General features: G+C 37.1%; 2 protein-coding genes across 5 annotated transcripts in view; one reads left to right on the top strand and one right to left on the bottom strand.

Annotated features, from left to right (window-relative positions):
* The window catches only part of LOC130105976 (zinc finger protein 436-like), a 274724-nt gene that overhangs the window by 33121 nt on the left and 223207 nt on the right, over window positions 1–18396 (top strand). The gene's annotated exons all lie outside the window — the stretch shown is intronic.
* The window catches only part of LOC130105981 (zinc finger protein OZF-like), a 53113-nt gene that overhangs the window by 5388 nt on the left and 29329 nt on the right, over window positions 1–18396 (bottom strand). For all 3 annotated transcript variants that reach the window (XR_008809688.1, XR_008809687.1, XM_056272181.1), the window contains exon 2: window positions 16125–17544. Coding sequence is in view for 1 of the 3 variants with exons in the window: in XM_056272181.1 (XP_056128156.1) it covers window positions 16125–17539 (1415 nt within the window). In the remaining 2 variants the exon portion in view is untranslated. The remainder of the gene's footprint in view (window positions 1–16124; window positions 17545–18396) is intronic.

Raw genomic sequence — 18396 nt, 5'->3', positions numbered from 1 at the left:
TAGATGCATTGATGCATATTTTCCTCTGTATGGCCTGTTTTGTGACAGGAATTACAGAATCTGTTCAGTTTGGCACAGTGAGGCTTTCACAGCTACCTCACCATGTATTTGCGTGACTCAATTTTTGTTACCCAGCTGACAATCCCTTTGAATGTATTTTGTGCTGGAGAAGCACCACACATGAGTGATTGCTGTACACACGGCCCTTCATTTGTAAGCAGGAATTCAAGGACAAATATAGCTGCGAGCAGCGATTACGGGCCCAAGCCGGTGGCACCGCAACCCCGGTGCCTTTAGTTACCTAAAGGCACCAGGGTGGCGGTGCCGCCGGCTTGGGCCCTTCATCGCTGCTCGCAGCTATATTTATATATATATATATATATATATATATATATATATAAAAAGCTGGTGGCACCGCCACCCTGGTGCCTTTAGGGTTATTGTGCACAACGTGACACAAAATATCTGCTCGCTATCTGCCGAACGGCTCTGGTAGTTCCGCTTCAGCACTGATGATGTTGTAGAAATAGTGTGCTCTTGTTGGTCTGGATTATTCGGGATTTTTTATTTTATACAGAAATAAGTTATTTATAATTCAGATGAGAATAAAGTTAGTGTTGATTAAAATGAAGGAAAACAAATATATTGATCTGAAATATAGCACATTAATTTTACATTTATTTAGGTTCAAAAACCAAACATACAATCTTAATTTAATTTAAAGCAAACAATACATTTAAAATATATGGGTTGTATGCACTTTTTTATTATAAAAAAAAGATATATATCCAAAAAGACAAGGCCTTAAAGGGTTAAACTAATAAGCACTTTGAATATTCTAAACAGAATAAGCACTAGTCGCTAATGAATAAGTACTAGTACTTAATGGAATAGATACTAGTATCTAAAAAATAAGTACTAGTAGCATGAAAATAGAGACTAGTAGGTTAAAATTATTAAATGTTAAAACGGCTTGCCATATTGGCTCAGAGAGAGAGAGAGAAAATGACCTTTTAGATACTAGTACCTATTAATAGATACTAGTATTTATTCAATAAATACTAGTACTAAGTCATTAGATACTAGTACCTATTAAATAGATACCAGTACTTATTCATTAGCTACTAATACGCATTCAAAAGAATATCTAAAGAATAAGCACTAGTATCTAAAGAATAGGCACTAGTACTAAAGAATAAGCACTAGTCGCTAATGAATAAGTACTAGTACTTAATGGAATAGATACTAGTATCTAAAAAATAAGTACTAGTAGCATGAAAATAGAGACTAGAAGGTTAAAATGATTAAATGTTAAAACGGCTTGCCATATTGGCTCAGAGAGAGAGAAAGAGAAAATGACCTTTTAGATACTAGTGCCTATTAATAGATACTAGTATTTATTCAATAAATACTAGTACTAAGTCATTAGATACTAGTATCTATTTAATAGATACCAGTACTTATTCGTTAGCTACTAATACGTATTCAAAAGAATATCTAAAGAATAAGCACTAGTATCTAAAGAATAGGCACTAGTACTAAATAATAAGCACTAGTCGCTAATGAATAAGTACTAATTAATGGAATAGATACTAGTATCTAAAAAATAAGTACTAGTAGCATGAAAATAGAGACTAGTAGGTTAAAATGATTAAATGTTAAGACGGCTTGCCATATCGGCTCAGAGAGAGACAGAGAGAGGCTCACCATATTCAAACCAAAATATCTGACTTCCTGTTGATCCGAGCTAATTACGGTAAATTAGAAAGTTGTCCGGCTCGAAGAGTACAATATACATATCGAGTTTTGTTACTGTAGATAAAACTAACCCCCCCACTTTTGTCAAAAGCATTTAGAAAGTGACACACTTCCTGCTGCCAGTTGGTGGCGCTATAACTTTGACTCACAATAGTTACATCCATCTGATTGGCCTCTTACCACGAACACACTGCTAAAGTTTCATCAAGATCAGTTAATGTATGCAGAAGTTATAACACTTCGTGTTTCTCTTTTCTCGCCATAAATTCGTTTCCTCGCCACGGCCAAACCGTTCGAGATATCAAAAATCCGTCCACAATTTAGCATCTTCAATGTGTTGACCTCAAGCTGACCGAGTTTGGCGGTAAACGGATGCAATCTCTAGGAGAAGTACTTCAAATTCCTGAGCAAGCGTTCTCCAAACAACCCATAATAGCCGACTTCCTGTTGGGCTGGCGTAAAACTTGACCGAGGGTAAGTTGTTCGGCCCGATGAGATCTATATGTGTACTGAGTTTCATATTAATTCATGCAAGCGTGTTTGATCTATGGACCAAGTTTTGGGGACCCCGTTCAAGGGGGCGCTGTTGAGCCCCCCTGCCACGCCCGGGTACCAGCTTCAGCCCGGCCCTGATGGCTGTGGGCTCTGACCTGTGTGCAAAGTTTCAAGAGTTTTCAAGCACGTTAAGGGCCCCAAAAGCCCCTGAAACGTTGAACACCATTAAAATAATAGACAAATTCCCCAAACCCCCCACACACACAGAGACAGAGGGAGAGGGAGGGAGAAAATTCTCCTGAAAATCACATTCAAACGAAAATATCTGACTTCGTGTTGTTCGGAGCTAATGAATGTCAATTAGAAAGTTGTCCGGCTCAAGGAGAAAAATATACATACCGATTTTTGTTACTGTAGGTAAAACTAATACCCCATTTTTGACTAAAGGTGGCGCTACTGAGCCCCTCACCACGCCCGTTTCTGAAACTTTGCACGTGTCTACTAGCTAATAAATGAGATGTGTCTGTCGAGTTTCATGCAATTTCAAGCATGCTAAGAGTCTCAAAAGCATCAAAAAAGAATATTAAAGTTTGATGCGTTGCCATGGCAACATTATCTTAGATATTAAACAATCCTTTCATAGGTCTACATCTGCCTTGTTTTTACATTATACAGATGAAGTTTGAAGCAAATCGGGTAAAAATAAGAGGGTGATTTCAAAGCATTTTGAAAGTGATACACTTCCTGCTGCCAGTTGGTGGCGCTATAACTTTGACTCACAATAGTCACATCCATGTGATCGGCCTCTTACAGCGAACACACTGCTGAAGTTTCATCAAGATTAGTTAATGTATGCAGAAGTTATAACACACTTCCTGTTTCCATTACGGGCCCAAGCCGGTGGCACCACAACCCCGGTGCCTTTAGTTACCTAAAGGCACCAGGGTGGCGGTGCCGCCGGCTTGGGCCCTTCATCGCTGCTCGCAGCTATATTTATATATATATATATATATATATATATATATTTATATATATATAAAGCCGGTGGCACCGCCACCCTGGTGCCTTTAGGGTTATTGTGCACGACGTGACACAAAATATCTGCTTGCTATCTGCCGAACGGCTCTGGTAGTTTCGCTTCAGCACTGATGATGTTGTAGAAATAGTGCGCTCTGGTTGGTCTGGATTATTCAGGATTTTTTATTTTATACAGAAATAAATTCTTTATAATTCAGATGAGAATAAAGTTAGTGTTGATTAAAATGAAGGAAAACAAATATATTGATCTGAAATATAGCACATTAATTTAAAATTTATTTAGGTTCAATTACCAAACATACAATCTTAATTTAATTTAAAGCAAACAATACATTTAAAATATATGGGTTGTATGCACATTTTTTTTAATAAAATAAAAATATATATCCAAAAAGACAAGGCCTTAAAGGGTTAAACTCTTGTCACTGTAACAGACACATCTCTCTCTCACACACACACACACACACACACACACACACACGTCAAGTCACTTACATTTTTAGATGCAATATTGAATAAGCAGAAAAATCGGATTTTCTGCTCTGAAAATATAAATAAGCAAAAAAATTGAATAAGCACTTTGAATATTCTAAACAGAATAAGCACTAGTCGCTAATGAATAAGTACTAGTACTTAATGGAATAGATACTAGTATCTAAAAAATAAGTACTAGTAGCATGAAAATAGAGACTAGTAGGTTAAAATGATTAAATGTTAAAGCGGCTTGCCATATTGGCTCAGAGAGAGAGAGAGAGAAAATGACCCTATTCAAACCACAATATCTGACTTTCTGAGGGTCGGAGCTAATTACTTTAAATTAGAAAGTTGTTTGGCTTGAGGAGAAGAATATACACGCTGAGTTTTGTAACTGTAGATAAAACTAACCCCCCCACTTTTGTCAAAAGCATTTAGAAAGTGACACACTTCCTGCTGCCAGTTGGTGGCGCTATAACTTTGACTCACAATAGTCACATCATGTGATCGGCCTCTTACAGCGAACATACTGTTGAAGTTTCATCAAGATCAGTTAATGTATGCAGAAGTTATAACACACTTCCTGTTTCCATTATTCGCCATAAATTCGTTTCCTCGCCACGGCCAAACCGTTCGAGATATGAAAAATCCCCTGGCAATTTTTCATCCTCAATGTCTTGACATCATGCTGACCGAGTTTCCTTGCGATTGGTTGAATTCTCTAGGAGGAGTATATCGAATTCCAGGGGCATACGCTTCCAAACAAACCATAATAGCCGACTTCCTGTTGGGCTGGGGTAAAAAGTAAAAGTACAAAGGATATATGAACCGATGAGATCTATATGTGTACCGAGTTTCATATTATTACATGGAAGCGTGTTTGATTTATGGACCAAGTTTTCGGACCCCGTTCCAGGGGGCGCTGTCGAGCCCCCCTGCCACGCCCGGGTACCAGCTTCAGCCCGGCCCTGATGGCCGCGGGTTCTGACCAGTGTGCAAAGTTTCAAGAGTTTTCGTGCACGTTAAGAGCCCCAAAAGTGCCCGAATAGTCGATAAAATAATAATAATAATAATAAATATAGCTGCGAGCAGCGATTACGGGCCCAAGCCGATGGCACCGCAACCCCGGTGCCTTTAGTTACCTAAAGGCACCAGGGTGGCGGTGCCGCCGGCTTGGGCCCTTCATCGCTGCTGGCAGCTATATTTATATATATATATATATATATATATATAAAGCCGGTGGCACCGCCACCCTGGTGCCTTTAGGGTTATTGTGCACGACGTGACACAAAATATCTGCTTGCTATCTGCCGAACGGCTCTGGTAGTTTCGCTTCAGCACTGATGATGTTGTAGAAATAGTGCGCTCTGGTTGGTCTGGATTATTCGGGATTTTTTATTTTATACAGAAATAAATTCTTTATAATTCAGATGAGAATAAAGTTAGTGTTGATTAAAATGAAGGAAAACAAATATATTGATCTGAAATATAGCACATTAATTTAAAATTTATTTAGGTTCAATTACCAAACATACAATCTTAATTTAATTTAAAGCAAACAATACATTTAAAATATATGGGTTGTATGCACATTTTTTTTAATAAAAAAAATATATATCCAAAAAGACAAGGCCTTAAAGGGTTAAACTCTTGTCACTGTAACAGACACATCTCTCTCTCACACACACACACACACACACACACACACGTCAAGTCACTTACATTTTTAGATGCAATATTGAATAAGCAGAAAAATCGGATTTTCTGCTCTGAAAATATAAATAAGCAAAAAAATTGAATAAGCACTTTGAATATTCTAAACAGAATAAGCACTCGTCGCTAATGAATAAGTACTAGTACTTAATGGAATAGATACTAGTATCTAAAAAATAAGTACTAGTAGCATGAAAATAGAGACTAGTAGGTTAAAATGATTAAATGTTAAAACGGCTTGCCATATTGGCTTAGAGAGAGAGAAAGAGAAAATGACCTTTTAGATACTAGTACCTATTAATAGATACTAGTATTTATTTAATAAATACTAGTACTAAGTCATTAGATACTAGTACCTATTAAATAGATACCAGTACTTATTCATTAGCTACTAATACGTATTCAAAAGAATATCTAAAGAATAAGCACTAGTATCTAAAGAATAGGCACTAGTACTAAAGAATAAGCACTAGTCGCTAATGAATAAGTACCAGTACTTAATGGAATAGATACTAGTATCTAAAAATAAGTACTAGTAGCATGAAAATAGAGACTAGTAGGTTAAAATGATTAAATGTTAAAGCGGCTTGCCATATTGGCTCAGAGAGAGAGAGAGAGAGAAAATGACCCTATTCAAACCACAATATCTGACTTTCTGAGGGTCGGAGCTAATTACTTTAAATTAGAAAGTTGTTTGGCTTGAGGAGAAGAATATACAAGCTGAGTTTTGTAACTGTAGATAAAACTAACCCCCCCACTTTTGTCAAAAGCATTTAGAAAGTGACACACTTCCTGCTGCCAGTTGGTGGCGCTATAACTTTGACTCACAATAGTCACATCCATGTGATCGGCCTCTTACAGCGAACATACTGTTGAAGTTTCATCAAGATCAGTTAATGTATGCAGAAGTTATAACACACTTCCTGTTTCCATTATTCGCCATAAATTTGTTTCCTCGCCACGGCCAAACCGTTCGAGATATGAAAAATCCCCTGGCAATTTTTCATCCTCAATGTCTTGACATCATGCTGACCGAGTTTCCTTGCGATTGGTTGAATTCTCTAGGAGGAGTATATCGAATTCCAGGGGCATACGCTTCCAAACAAACCATAATAGCCGACTTCCTGTTGGGCTGGGGTAAAAAGTAAAAGTACAAAGGATATATGAACCGATGAGATCTATATGTGTACCGAGTTTCATATTATTACATGGAAGCGTGTTTGATTTATGGACCAAGTTTTCGGACCCCGTTCCAGGGGGCGCTGTCGAGCCCCCCTGCCACGCCCGGGTACCAGCTTCAGCCCGGCCCTGATGGCCGCGGGTTCTGACCAGTGTGCAAAGTTTCAAGAGTTTTCGTGCACGTTAAGAGCCCCAAAAGTGCCCGAATAGTCGATAAAATAATAATAATAATAATAAATATAGCTGCGAGCAGCGATTACGGGCCCAAGCCGGTGGCACCGCAACCCCGGTGCCTTTAGTTACCTAAAGGCACCGGGGTGGCGGTACCACCGGCTTTGGCCCTTCATCGCTGCTCGCAGCTATATTTATTTATATATATATATATATATATATATATATATATATATAAAGCCGGTGGCACCGCCACCCTGGTGCCTTTAGGGTTATTGTGCACGACGTGCAAAAACGTAACCCTGCTTTGACTGTCGAAAAGAAGTGTGCTGTAGAGCTTGTATCAGTGTGGGCTCTGCAAAAGTGTGCATTGAGGGCACATGTCAACCACAAAGTATGCGAGAGCAACCTTCTGAAAGGTCAGGTCTACATCCAGGTCTACATCTGCCGTGTGTTTACATCATAGTAGTGAAGTTTGAAGCAATCAGGTGATTTCAAAGCTTTTTGAAAGTGACAGACTTCCTGCTCCAGTTGGTGGCGCTATAACCGGGGTGGCGGTGCCGCCGGCTTTGGCCCTTTCATCGCTGCTCGCAGCTATATTTATATATATATATACACACACACACACACACACATATATATATATACATAAATATATATATATTGTTTTTTTAAGAGACAAGACAGAATATTACTTGCCTGATCTGATTAGAAAAATAGTGTTTGTGTGTGTGTGTGTGTGTGTGTGTGTGTGGCGTAATTGAACAATGTAGACATAAAGACATACTCCGTCCTTTTGTTCATACAGGACATTATTCAAACTGCAAAGTGTTTACTTATATTTGTGTACACTCGCAATAAAACACAACATTGTGCTTTTGTCAAACTATAAACTCTTGTCAAACTGTAAACTACAACTGTCACCCAACCAAAATCTCTTACACACACACACACACACACACACAGTTTAAAAGCAAAAAATATCAAACAATCCTATTTAAAAACAGTCTGTGGGAGCCATCTTTTGGACATTCATCATATCGCATTGGTTTTCATTTCTTGTCATCAAACAGAGCCCTAATCTGTTTATTTTTTCAGTTACACATTCTACATTGATTAAAAAAGAAAAATCAAAGGTGTTTTTATTTTATACAGAAATAAATAATCTATCATTCAGATGAGAATAAAGTTAGTGTTAGTTCAAATTTTAAGGAAAACAAATATATGATCTGAAATATAGCACATTCATTTATAATTCATTCAGGTTCGATTACCAAACATACAATCTTAATGTAATTTAAAGCAAACAATACATTTAAAATATATGGGTTGTATGACTATTTTTTAATATAAAAAGATATATATCCAAAAAGACAAGGCCTAAAGTTTAACAAGGGTTAAACTCTTATCACTGTAACAGACACAATCACACACACAATCACACACACAAGTCAAATCACTTACATTTTAGATGCAATATTGACTTTTTTTCTGTTTCAGCAGCGAAAATAGTTAAACAAAGATCACAGCAGAACCATCGCGCATCTCACAGCAACGCGTTCTCATTACTGAATGATTCAGCATTTTGAACGAATCGGTTGACTCAAAGATTCAATGACCAATCAATCCATAAACATCTATCTCATTCATGAATGACTCAGTCGTTCAAACGAATGAATCAATGACTCGCTCATTAAGACGGTCGCCTGGCGACACCTAATGACGGTTTAGTGTTATGTTTAAAAGTATCATTCTTTCCAACGATTGTTAATTAACTCATATTTGAAACATAAGCTATATTTATATATATACATACATATACACACACATACACAAAAATAAAATAAAAACACATTTGAAACGTGTTTGCTTACTAAATTGTGAGCTGAACGAAAGTTGCAGCAAATATCAGCAACAGGAGTCAAATTTCATTAATCACGAGAGTGAAGAGCTGACTGAAAAGATGATGACGGAATAGGCTATTTTATGTAAAAACGCCTATTTAAGCGAATCTGTCATAGTACTCTTTTATTGTTGTGTTTTCCGTGAAAAATAATAGACTATTGAACTCACAATTCAAGCAATCGGCCCCCGAAATTGCACTAATTTTAGTGACACTAAAAAGTATGCGGCTGCACTGGCATTCATAACGGTGCGCGTCCATGGCGACGAGCGAGCAGAACAGAGCGAACGTTTAGTTAATTTCTACTTCCATAGGAATTCATTCGAGCGCCACCATTTCAATGTCCGTGCGGACGTCCATATTATACTTTCGCTTTCAAGTTAGTGTTTTTAAACCCCCCAGCGGGAGGTTTACACAATTGGTTTACACAATCACACGTTGATTAACCGGTGGGAAAATATTCCCATAGTAACATCCCTAATATATAAATATATATAAATTCAATAGGCCTACCTGATTTTGAACACAAGAGGGCAGTATAGCACTATATATGATTTGGATTATTATTATTTTTGACTAAACAACCATTCTGGCTGTTTTTAAACTTAAAAATAATTCTTAAATTGAAAAAAAGGAATAAAATGGGTTTAGTTCTAATATTTGTATAATTTTATATAAAAATAAATGGTGTATAATTACATTTTAGAAAGATATGAGACATGCCCTGATTCTTTTTTTGACATTACTTGAATCCCTCAACCATAGCAAAACCGTTTGAGATATTCAATATTTGTTCACAATTTAGCATCTTCAATGTATTTTCATCATGTTGAAAAAGTTTGGCATGAATAAAATAAACTACTTAGGAGGAGTAGCTAAAAACTCAGAATCTGAAATCCACATTCAAACCAAAATATCTGACTTCCTGTTGGTCGTAGCTAATTACGGTAAATTAGAAAGTTGTCCGGCTCGAAGAGTACAATATACATATCGAGTTTTGTTACTGTAGATAAAACTAACCCCCCCACTTTTGTCAAAAGCATTTAGAAAGTGACACACTTCCTGCTGCCAGTTGGTGGCGCTATAACTTTGACTCACAATAGTCACATCCATGTGATCGGCCTCTTACAGCGAACACACTGTTGAAGTTTCATCAAGATCAGTTAATGTATGCAGAAGTTATAACACACTTCCTGTTTCCATTATTCGCCATAAATTCGTTTCCTCGCCACGGCCAAACCGTTCGAGATATGAAAAATCCCCTGGCAATTTTTCATCCTCAATGTCTTGACATCATGCTGACCGAGTTTCCTTGCGATTGGTTGAATTCTCTAGGAGGAGTATATCGAATTCCAGGGGCATACGCTTCCAAACAAACCATAATAGCCGACTTCCTGTTGGGCTGGGGTAAAAAGTAAAAGTACAAAGGATATATGAACCGATGAGATCTATATGTGTACCGAGTTTCATATTATTACATGGAAGCGTGTTTGATTTATGGACCAAGTTTTCGGACCCCGTTCCAGGGGGCGCTGTCGAGCCCCCCTGCCACGCCCGGGTACCATCTTCAGCCCGGCCCTGATGGCCGCGGGTTCTGACCAGTGTGCAAAGTTTCAAGAGTTTTCGTGCACGTTAAGAGCCCCAAAAGTGCCCGAATAGTCGATAAAATAATAATAATAATAATAAATATAGCTGCGAGCAGCGATTACGGGCCCAAGCCGGTGGCACCGCAACCCTGGTGCACCAGGGTGGCGGTACCGCCGGCTTTGGCCCTTCATCGCTGCTCGCAGCTATATTTATATATTTATATATATATATATATATATAAATATATATATATATATATATATATATATATATATATATATATATAAAAAGCCGGTGGCACCGCCACCCTGGTGCCTTTAGGGTTATTGTGCACGAAGTGCAAAAACGTAACCCTGCTTTGACTGTCTTTTGACTGATTTTTAGATACTAATATAGTATCTAATGAATAAGTACTAGTATCTTTTAAAAGCTACTAGTCCCTAAGGAATAGGCATTAGTATCTAAAGAATAGGCACTAGTACCTAAAGAATAAGCACTAGTCGCTAATGAATAAGTACTAGTACTTAATGGAATAGATACTAGTATCTAAAAAATAAGTACTAGTAGCATGAAAACAGAGACTAGTAGGTTAAAATGATTAAATGTTAAAACGGCTTGCCATATTGGCTCAGAGAGAGAGAAAATGACCTTTTAGATACTAGTACCTATTAATAGATACTAGTATTTATTCAATAAATACTAGTACCAAGTCATTAGATACTAGTACCTATTAAATAGATACCAGTACTTATTCATTAGCTACTAATACGTATTCAAAAGAATATCTAAAGAATAAGCACTAGTATCTAAAGAATAGGCACTAGTACTAAAGATTAAGCACTAGTCGCTAATGAATAAGTACTAGTACTTAATGGAATAGATACTAGTATCTAAAAAATAAGTACTAGTAGCAAGAAATTAGAGACTAGTAGGTTAAAATGATTAAATGTTAAAACGGCTTGCCATATTGGCTCAGAGAGAGAGAGAGAGAGAAAATGACCAAGGAAAACAAATATATTGTTCTGAAAGAGAGAGATTTTTTTTTTCTTAGCCCACACTTTTATTAGGTCAGTGACAAAACCCCATCATTGCATCATCTCACCAACAATCAACACAGCAAAACGCACGCACTCACACGCACACACACACACACACACACACGTGTCAAGTCACTTACATTTTAGATGCAATATTGACTGTTCTTCTGTTTCAGCAGCGAAAATAGTTAAACAAAGATCACAGCAGAACCATTGCATCTCACAGCAATGTGTTTTCTCATTACTGAATGATTCAGCATTTTGAACAAATTGGTTGACTCAAAGATTCAATGACCAATCCATAAACATCTGTCTCATTCATGAATGACTCAGTCGTTCAAACGAATCGTTTGAACGAATGAATCAATGACCCGCTCATTAAGACGGTCGCCTGGCGACACCTAGTGACGGTTTAGTGTTATTTGATTATACACTCAAAATATTCCACAACAAATCCTTTAAATTTAATGATATTCAGAACAGAACACGAATAAAAAAATAACTATAATAAAGCCAAAACGAAATAATTTAAAACAAAAGTAAAAGTAAGTGGTGTTAGGCTCACGTAAATCTCTCTTTAGAATCTAAATGTTGCAACATTTGCGATGTATTTGGATGCTAAACTATTCTTTATTACAGGCTTTGTACTTCACTCACGTTCCAATATCGACGGAAAAAATCATCCTCTTCACTTGTGCAAAAATGTGCTTGGAACTGTGAATGATACAAATTGTACTACTGACTATTTCAACATAGCAGTGTAATTTGTATATGTTAGGTTGAATGTTTTATTATTGTGTGTGTGTGTGTGTGTGTGTTTGTGTGTGTGTGTGTGTGTGTGTGTGTCAGTGTGTGTGTGGGGGTCTGGGTGGCTCAGCGCGATTGAACAGTGAAACATACTCCGTCATTTTCTTCATACAGGACATCATTCAAACGTCAAAGTGTTTACTTATATTTGTGTACACTCGCAATAAAACACAACATTGTGTTTTTGTTAAATAAATTAAAGTAATACGTCCCCCGAAATGGCGCTAATTTTAAAATGAAACTAAAATGCTCACGGCTGCACGGGCATTCATAACTCTGCGCGCCCACGGTGAGGGACGAGCAGAACAGAGCGAATGTTGTTTAGTTCATTCCTACTTCCATAGGAATTAATTGAAAAAGCTCACTCTACTCTGCACCATTATTAATGAATTGTGCAGACGTCCTTATTTTACTTTCGCTTTTTACCTGATTTTGAACACAAGAGGGCAGTATAACACTATGTATGATTTGGAAAAAAAATTTTTTTGACTAAACAACCATTCTGGCTGTTTTTAAACTTAAACATTATTCTCTAATTGCTCTCACCATGCCCGTTTCTGAAACTCTGCACATGTCTACTGTCTAATAAATGTGATGTGTCTGTCTGGTTTCATGCAATTTCAAGTATGTTAAGAGTCTCAAAAGCATCAACAAAGAATAATAAAGTTCCAGCACTTCAAACCTCAAATATTATATAAATAAATATAAGAGTTCAGATGCAAACGCCTCTAAGTGCCATTTGAAATTTTCTTCTAGAATGATCATTTTTATGAAGCTTGTATATTTAAGTTCAGTAATTTCACTCAAATGACAATTAATAGGTAATCTTCATTGCCATTTAAGTGAAATTACTGAACTTAAATATACAAGCTTGATAAAAATGATCATTCTAGAAGAAAATTTCAAATGGCTTTTGCATCTGAACTCTTCATATATTTAAATGTTATTTTTAATGTGATGACCAAAACATTATTTGTTCATCCTTCAAAGATGACCCCCATTTATAAACCTGAAAGTTTCAAGATGTAGGAAAACTCACACTTATTTAAAAAATATTTTTTCTTTTAACAAATAGGAAATTTCTCTGGCATTTCTTACTTTTTGCTGTATCGAAAACGTACCGAACCGTGACTTTAAAACCGAGGTACGTACCGAACCGTGATTTTTGTGTACCGTTACACCCCTAATATATATATACATAAATATATATATATATTGTTTTTTTAAGAGACAAGACAGAATATTACTTGCCTGATCTGATTAGAAAAATAGTGTTTGTGTGTGTGTGTGTGTGTGTGTGTGTGTGGCGTAATTGAACAATGTAGACATAAAGACATACTCCGTCCTTTTGTTCATACAGGACATTATTCAAACTGCAAAGTGTTTACTTATATTTGTGTACACTCGCAATAAAACACAACATTGTGCTTTTGTCAAACTATAAACTCTTGTCAAACTGTAAACTACAACTGTCACCCAACCAAAATCTCTTACACACACACACACACAGTTTAAAAGCAAAAAATATCAAACAATCCTATTTAAAAACAGTCTGTGGGAGCCATCTTTTGGACATTCATCATATCGCATTGGTTTTCATTTCTTGTCATCAAACAGAGCCCTAATCTGTTTATTTTTTCAGTTACACATTCTATATTGATTAAAAAAGAAAAATCAAAGGTGTTTTTATTTTATACAGAAATAAATAATCTATCATTCAGATGAGAATAAAGTTAGTGTTAGTTCAAATTTTAAGGAAAACAAATATATGATCTGAAATATAGCACATTCATTTATAATTCATTCAGGTTCGATTACCAAACATACAATCTTAATGTAATTTAAAGCAAACAATACATTTAAAATATATGGGTTGTATGACTATTTTTTAATATAAAAAGATATATATCCAAAAAGACAAGGCCTAAAGTTTAACAAGGGTTAAACTCTTATCACTGTAACAGACACAATCACACACACAATCACACACACACACACAAGTCAAATCACTTACATTTTAGATGCAATATTGACTTTTTTTCTGTTTCAGCAGCGAAAATAGTTAAACAAAGATCACAGCAGAACCATCGCGCATCTCACAGCAACGCGTTCTCATTACTGAATGATTCAGCATTTTGAACGAATCGGTTGACTCAAAGATTCAATGACCAATCAATCCATAAACATCTATCTCATTCATGAATGACTCAGTCGTTCAAACGAATGAATCAATGACTCGCTCATTAAGACGGTCGCCTGGCGACACCTAATGACGGTTTAGTGATATGTTTAAAAGTATCATTCTTTCCAACGATTGTTAATTAACTCATATTTGAAACATAAGCTATATTTATATATATACATACATATACACACACATACACAAAAATAAAATAAAAACACATTTGAAACGTGTTTGCTTACTAAATTGTGAGCTGAACGAAAGTTGCAGCAAATATCAGCAACAGGAGTCAAATTTCATTAATCACGAGAGTGAAGAGCTGACTGAAAAGATGATGACGGAATAGGCTATTTTGTGTAAAAACGCCTATTTAAGCGAATCTGTCATTGTACTCTTTTATTGTTGTGTTTTCCGTGAAAAATAATAGACTATTGAACTCACAATTCAAGCAATCGGCCCCCGAAATTGCACTAATTTTAGTGACACTAAAAAGTATGCGGCTGCACTGGCATTCATAACGGTGCGCGTCCATGGCGACGAGCGAGCAGAACAGAGCGAACGTTTAGTTAATTTCTACTTCCATAGGAATTCATTCGAGCGCGTCCATATTATACTTTCGCTTTCAAGTTAGTGTTTTTAAACCCCCCAGCGGGAGGTTTACACAATTGGTTTACACAATCACACGTTGATTAACCGGTGGGAAAATATTCCCATAGTAACATCCCTAATATATAAATATATATAAATTCAATAGGCCTACCTGATTTTGAACACAAGAGGGCAGTATAGCACTATATATGATTTGGATTATTATTATTTTTGACTAAACAACCATTCTGGCTGTTTTTAAACTTAAAAATAATTCTTAAATTGAAAAAAAGGAATAAAATGGGTTTAGTTCTAATATTTGTATAATTTTATATAAAAATAAATGGTGTATAATTACATTTTAGAAAGATATGAGACATGCCCTGATTCTTTTTTTGACATTACTTGAATCCCTCAACCATAGCAAAACTGTTTGAGATATTCAATATCTGTTCACAATTTAGCATCTTCAATGTATTTTCATCATGTTGAAAAAGTTTGGCATGAATAAAATAAACTACTTAGGAGGAGTAGCTAAAAACTCAGAATCTGAAATCCACATTCAAACCAAAATATCTGACTTCCTGTTGGTCGTAGCTAATTACGGTAAATTAGAAAGTTGTCCGGCTCGAAGAGTACAATATACATATCGAGTTTTGTTACTGTAGATAAAACTAACCCCCCCACTTTTGTCAAAAGCATTTAGAAAGTGACACACTTCCTGCTGCCAGTTGGTGGCGCTATAACTTTGACTCACAATAGTCACATCCATGTGATCGGCCTCTTACAGCGAACACACTGTTGAAGTTTCATCAAGATCAGTTAATGTATGCAGAAGTTATAACACACTTCCTGTTTCCATTATTCGCCATAAATTTGTTTCCTCGCCACGGCCAAACCGTTCGAGATATGAAAAATCCCCTGGCAATTTTTCATCCTCATTAGCTGCATCTCTAGACACAGACTTCTTATTGTGACCCTTTCGTCGCCGACGTCGAGTTAGAGGGGTTAATGGAACGAGGGAGATGCCACTCTCTGGTGGGCCATCATCCTCCAAAACAATCAACAAAGTGTCCTGTGCTCTCCACACACCGGCTATAGTTGGAGAGGAGAGATTTGGCTATAGGGTGATGTGTGGCTAACTTACACAGAAGAGACTTTGTTGCTCAGCACATGAAAATAAACTACTTACCGTGATCTCAGACTGTGTTTACGTGGTTTCTCCACTGTGTGGATCTTCATGTGTAGCTTCAGGTGACTTTTAATAGAGAAACTCTTCCCGCACTGATCACACGTGTGCAGCTTCTCTCTGCAGTGGATCCTCTTATGTGTTTTCAGATGTGCTGATCGACTGAATCTCTTGTCACAGTGTGAACACTTGTGAGGTTTTTCTCCAGTGTGGATCCTCTCGTGTGTTTTCAGAGATGATGACACACTGAATCTCTTGTCGCAGTGTGAACACTTGTAAGGTTTTTCTCCAGTGTGAATTCTCTGGTGCTTTTTTAAACTGTCCGCTCTAGTAAAAGTCTTCTCACACTCAAAGCACATGTACTCTCTCACACCAGTATGAATTTTCTGATGTCCGTGTAAAGATTGCAGCAGTGAAAAACTCTTTCCACACACAGAACATGAATGCGGCTTCTCCTTCGTATGAACTGTCAGGTGTTCCTTCAGGTTCGATGCCCTAAAAAATGTTTTACCGCATTGATCACATGAGAACGTCTTCTCTCCGGTGTGGATTATCATGTGTTTTTTAAGGGATGATGAGTCAAGGAATCTCTTCCCGCACTGATCACAAGTGTGCAGCTTCTCTCCAGTGTGGATCCTCTCATGTGTTTTCAGATTTGATGACTGACTGAATCTCTTGTCACAGTGTAAACACATGTAAGGTTTTTCTCCAGTGTGGATCCTCTCGTGTGTTTTCACAGATGATGGCATACTGAATCTCTCATCACAGTGTGAACACTTGTAAGGTTTTTCTCCAGTGTGAATTCTCTGGTGCAGTTTTAAATTGCCTGCTGTAGTAAAAGTCTTCTCACACTCAAAGCACATGTACTCTCTCACACCAGTGTGAGTTTTCTCATGTCTATGTAAAGTTTGCAGCAGTGAAAAACTCTTTCCACACACAGAACATGAATGCGGCTTCTCCTTCGTATGAACTGTCAGGTGTGTCTTCAGCTCTGATGACCTAAGAAATGTTTTTCCGCATTGATCACATGAGAACAGCTTTTCTCCAGTGTGGATCATCATGTGAACATTAAGGTTTGCTGATTGACTGAATCTCTTCCCGCACTGATCACATGAGAACGGCTTCTCTCCGGTGTGGATTCTCATGTGAAGATTAAGGTTTGCTGATTGACTGAATCTCTTCCCGCACTGATCACATGAGAACGGCTTTTCTCCGGTGTGGATCCTCATGTGATGCTCAAGATGTTGTTTGGTTGTTAAACTGTTTCCACACTGAGTGCAGGTGAAAGATTTCTTGGCTCGTCTTTTCTTTAAAAATGTCTTTTTAGTCTTTGAGCGACTCAAAGGTTTTCCTCCAGGTTGGACATGATGTTCCTCCTCCACTTCACTCAGTTCTTCTCTCTCCTCGCTCTCTTCCATCAGGTCTGAAAAAATAGTACATTTAATTTTCAGTACATCTAAATAATTCAAAGAAAGAAATATAAAGTGAAAGGAGATGAAAGTGAGGCCTGATGTAATGTAGAAAGTAGACAACTGCTATAAAATATTATGATAATTTCATGGCTTTTTATAAATTGATTACGTGTCATCGAAACTTTCCATAAATAAGGAAAATGTATCTTCCAATTATTATTTTTTAAAACATTATTAAATATATTTGATTAATGACACAATTATCTAACATGATATTAACATTAATTAAAATATACAATACTGCCATGTTTTGACACCAACTTTGAGATTGATATTTATTTGACTAAAAACATTTTAATTATTAAATCAGTGCCTTGTTGATGCTAGAGGTCAGAGGAGAATGGGCCGACTGATTCAAGCTGATAGAAGAGCAACTTTGACTGAAATAACCACTCGTTACAACCGAGGTATGCAGCAAAGCATTTGTGAAGCCACAACACGCACAACCTTGAGGCGGATGGGCTACAACAGCAGAAGACCCCACCGGGTACCACTCATCTCCACTACAAATAGGAAAAAGAGGCTACAATTTGCAAGAGCTCACCAAAATTGGCTGGAAAAATGTTGCCTGGTCTGATGAGTCTCGATTTCTGTTGAGACATTCAGATGGTAGAGTCAGAATTTGGCGTAAACAGAATGAGAACATGGATCCATCATGCCTTGTTACCACTGTGCAGGCTGGTGGTGGTGGTGTAATGGTGTGGGGGATGTTTTCTTGGCACACTTTAGGCCCCTTAGTGCCAATTGGGCATCGTTTAAATGCCACGGCCTACCTGAGCAATGTTTCTGACCATGTCCATCCC

This window comes from Rhinichthys klamathensis, unplaced genomic scaffold (assembly GCF_029890125.1).
Source record: "Rhinichthys klamathensis goyatoka isolate OS25496 unplaced genomic scaffold, OSU_Roscu_1.1 h1tg000331l_1, whole genome shotgun sequence".
In the NCBI taxonomy this organism is placed as follows: Eukaryota; Metazoa; Chordata; class Actinopteri; order Cypriniformes; family Leuciscidae; genus Rhinichthys; species Rhinichthys klamathensis.
The sequence above is the reverse complement of the archived record's forward strand: the minus strand, read 5'-3'. Positions and strand labels throughout refer to the sequence as shown.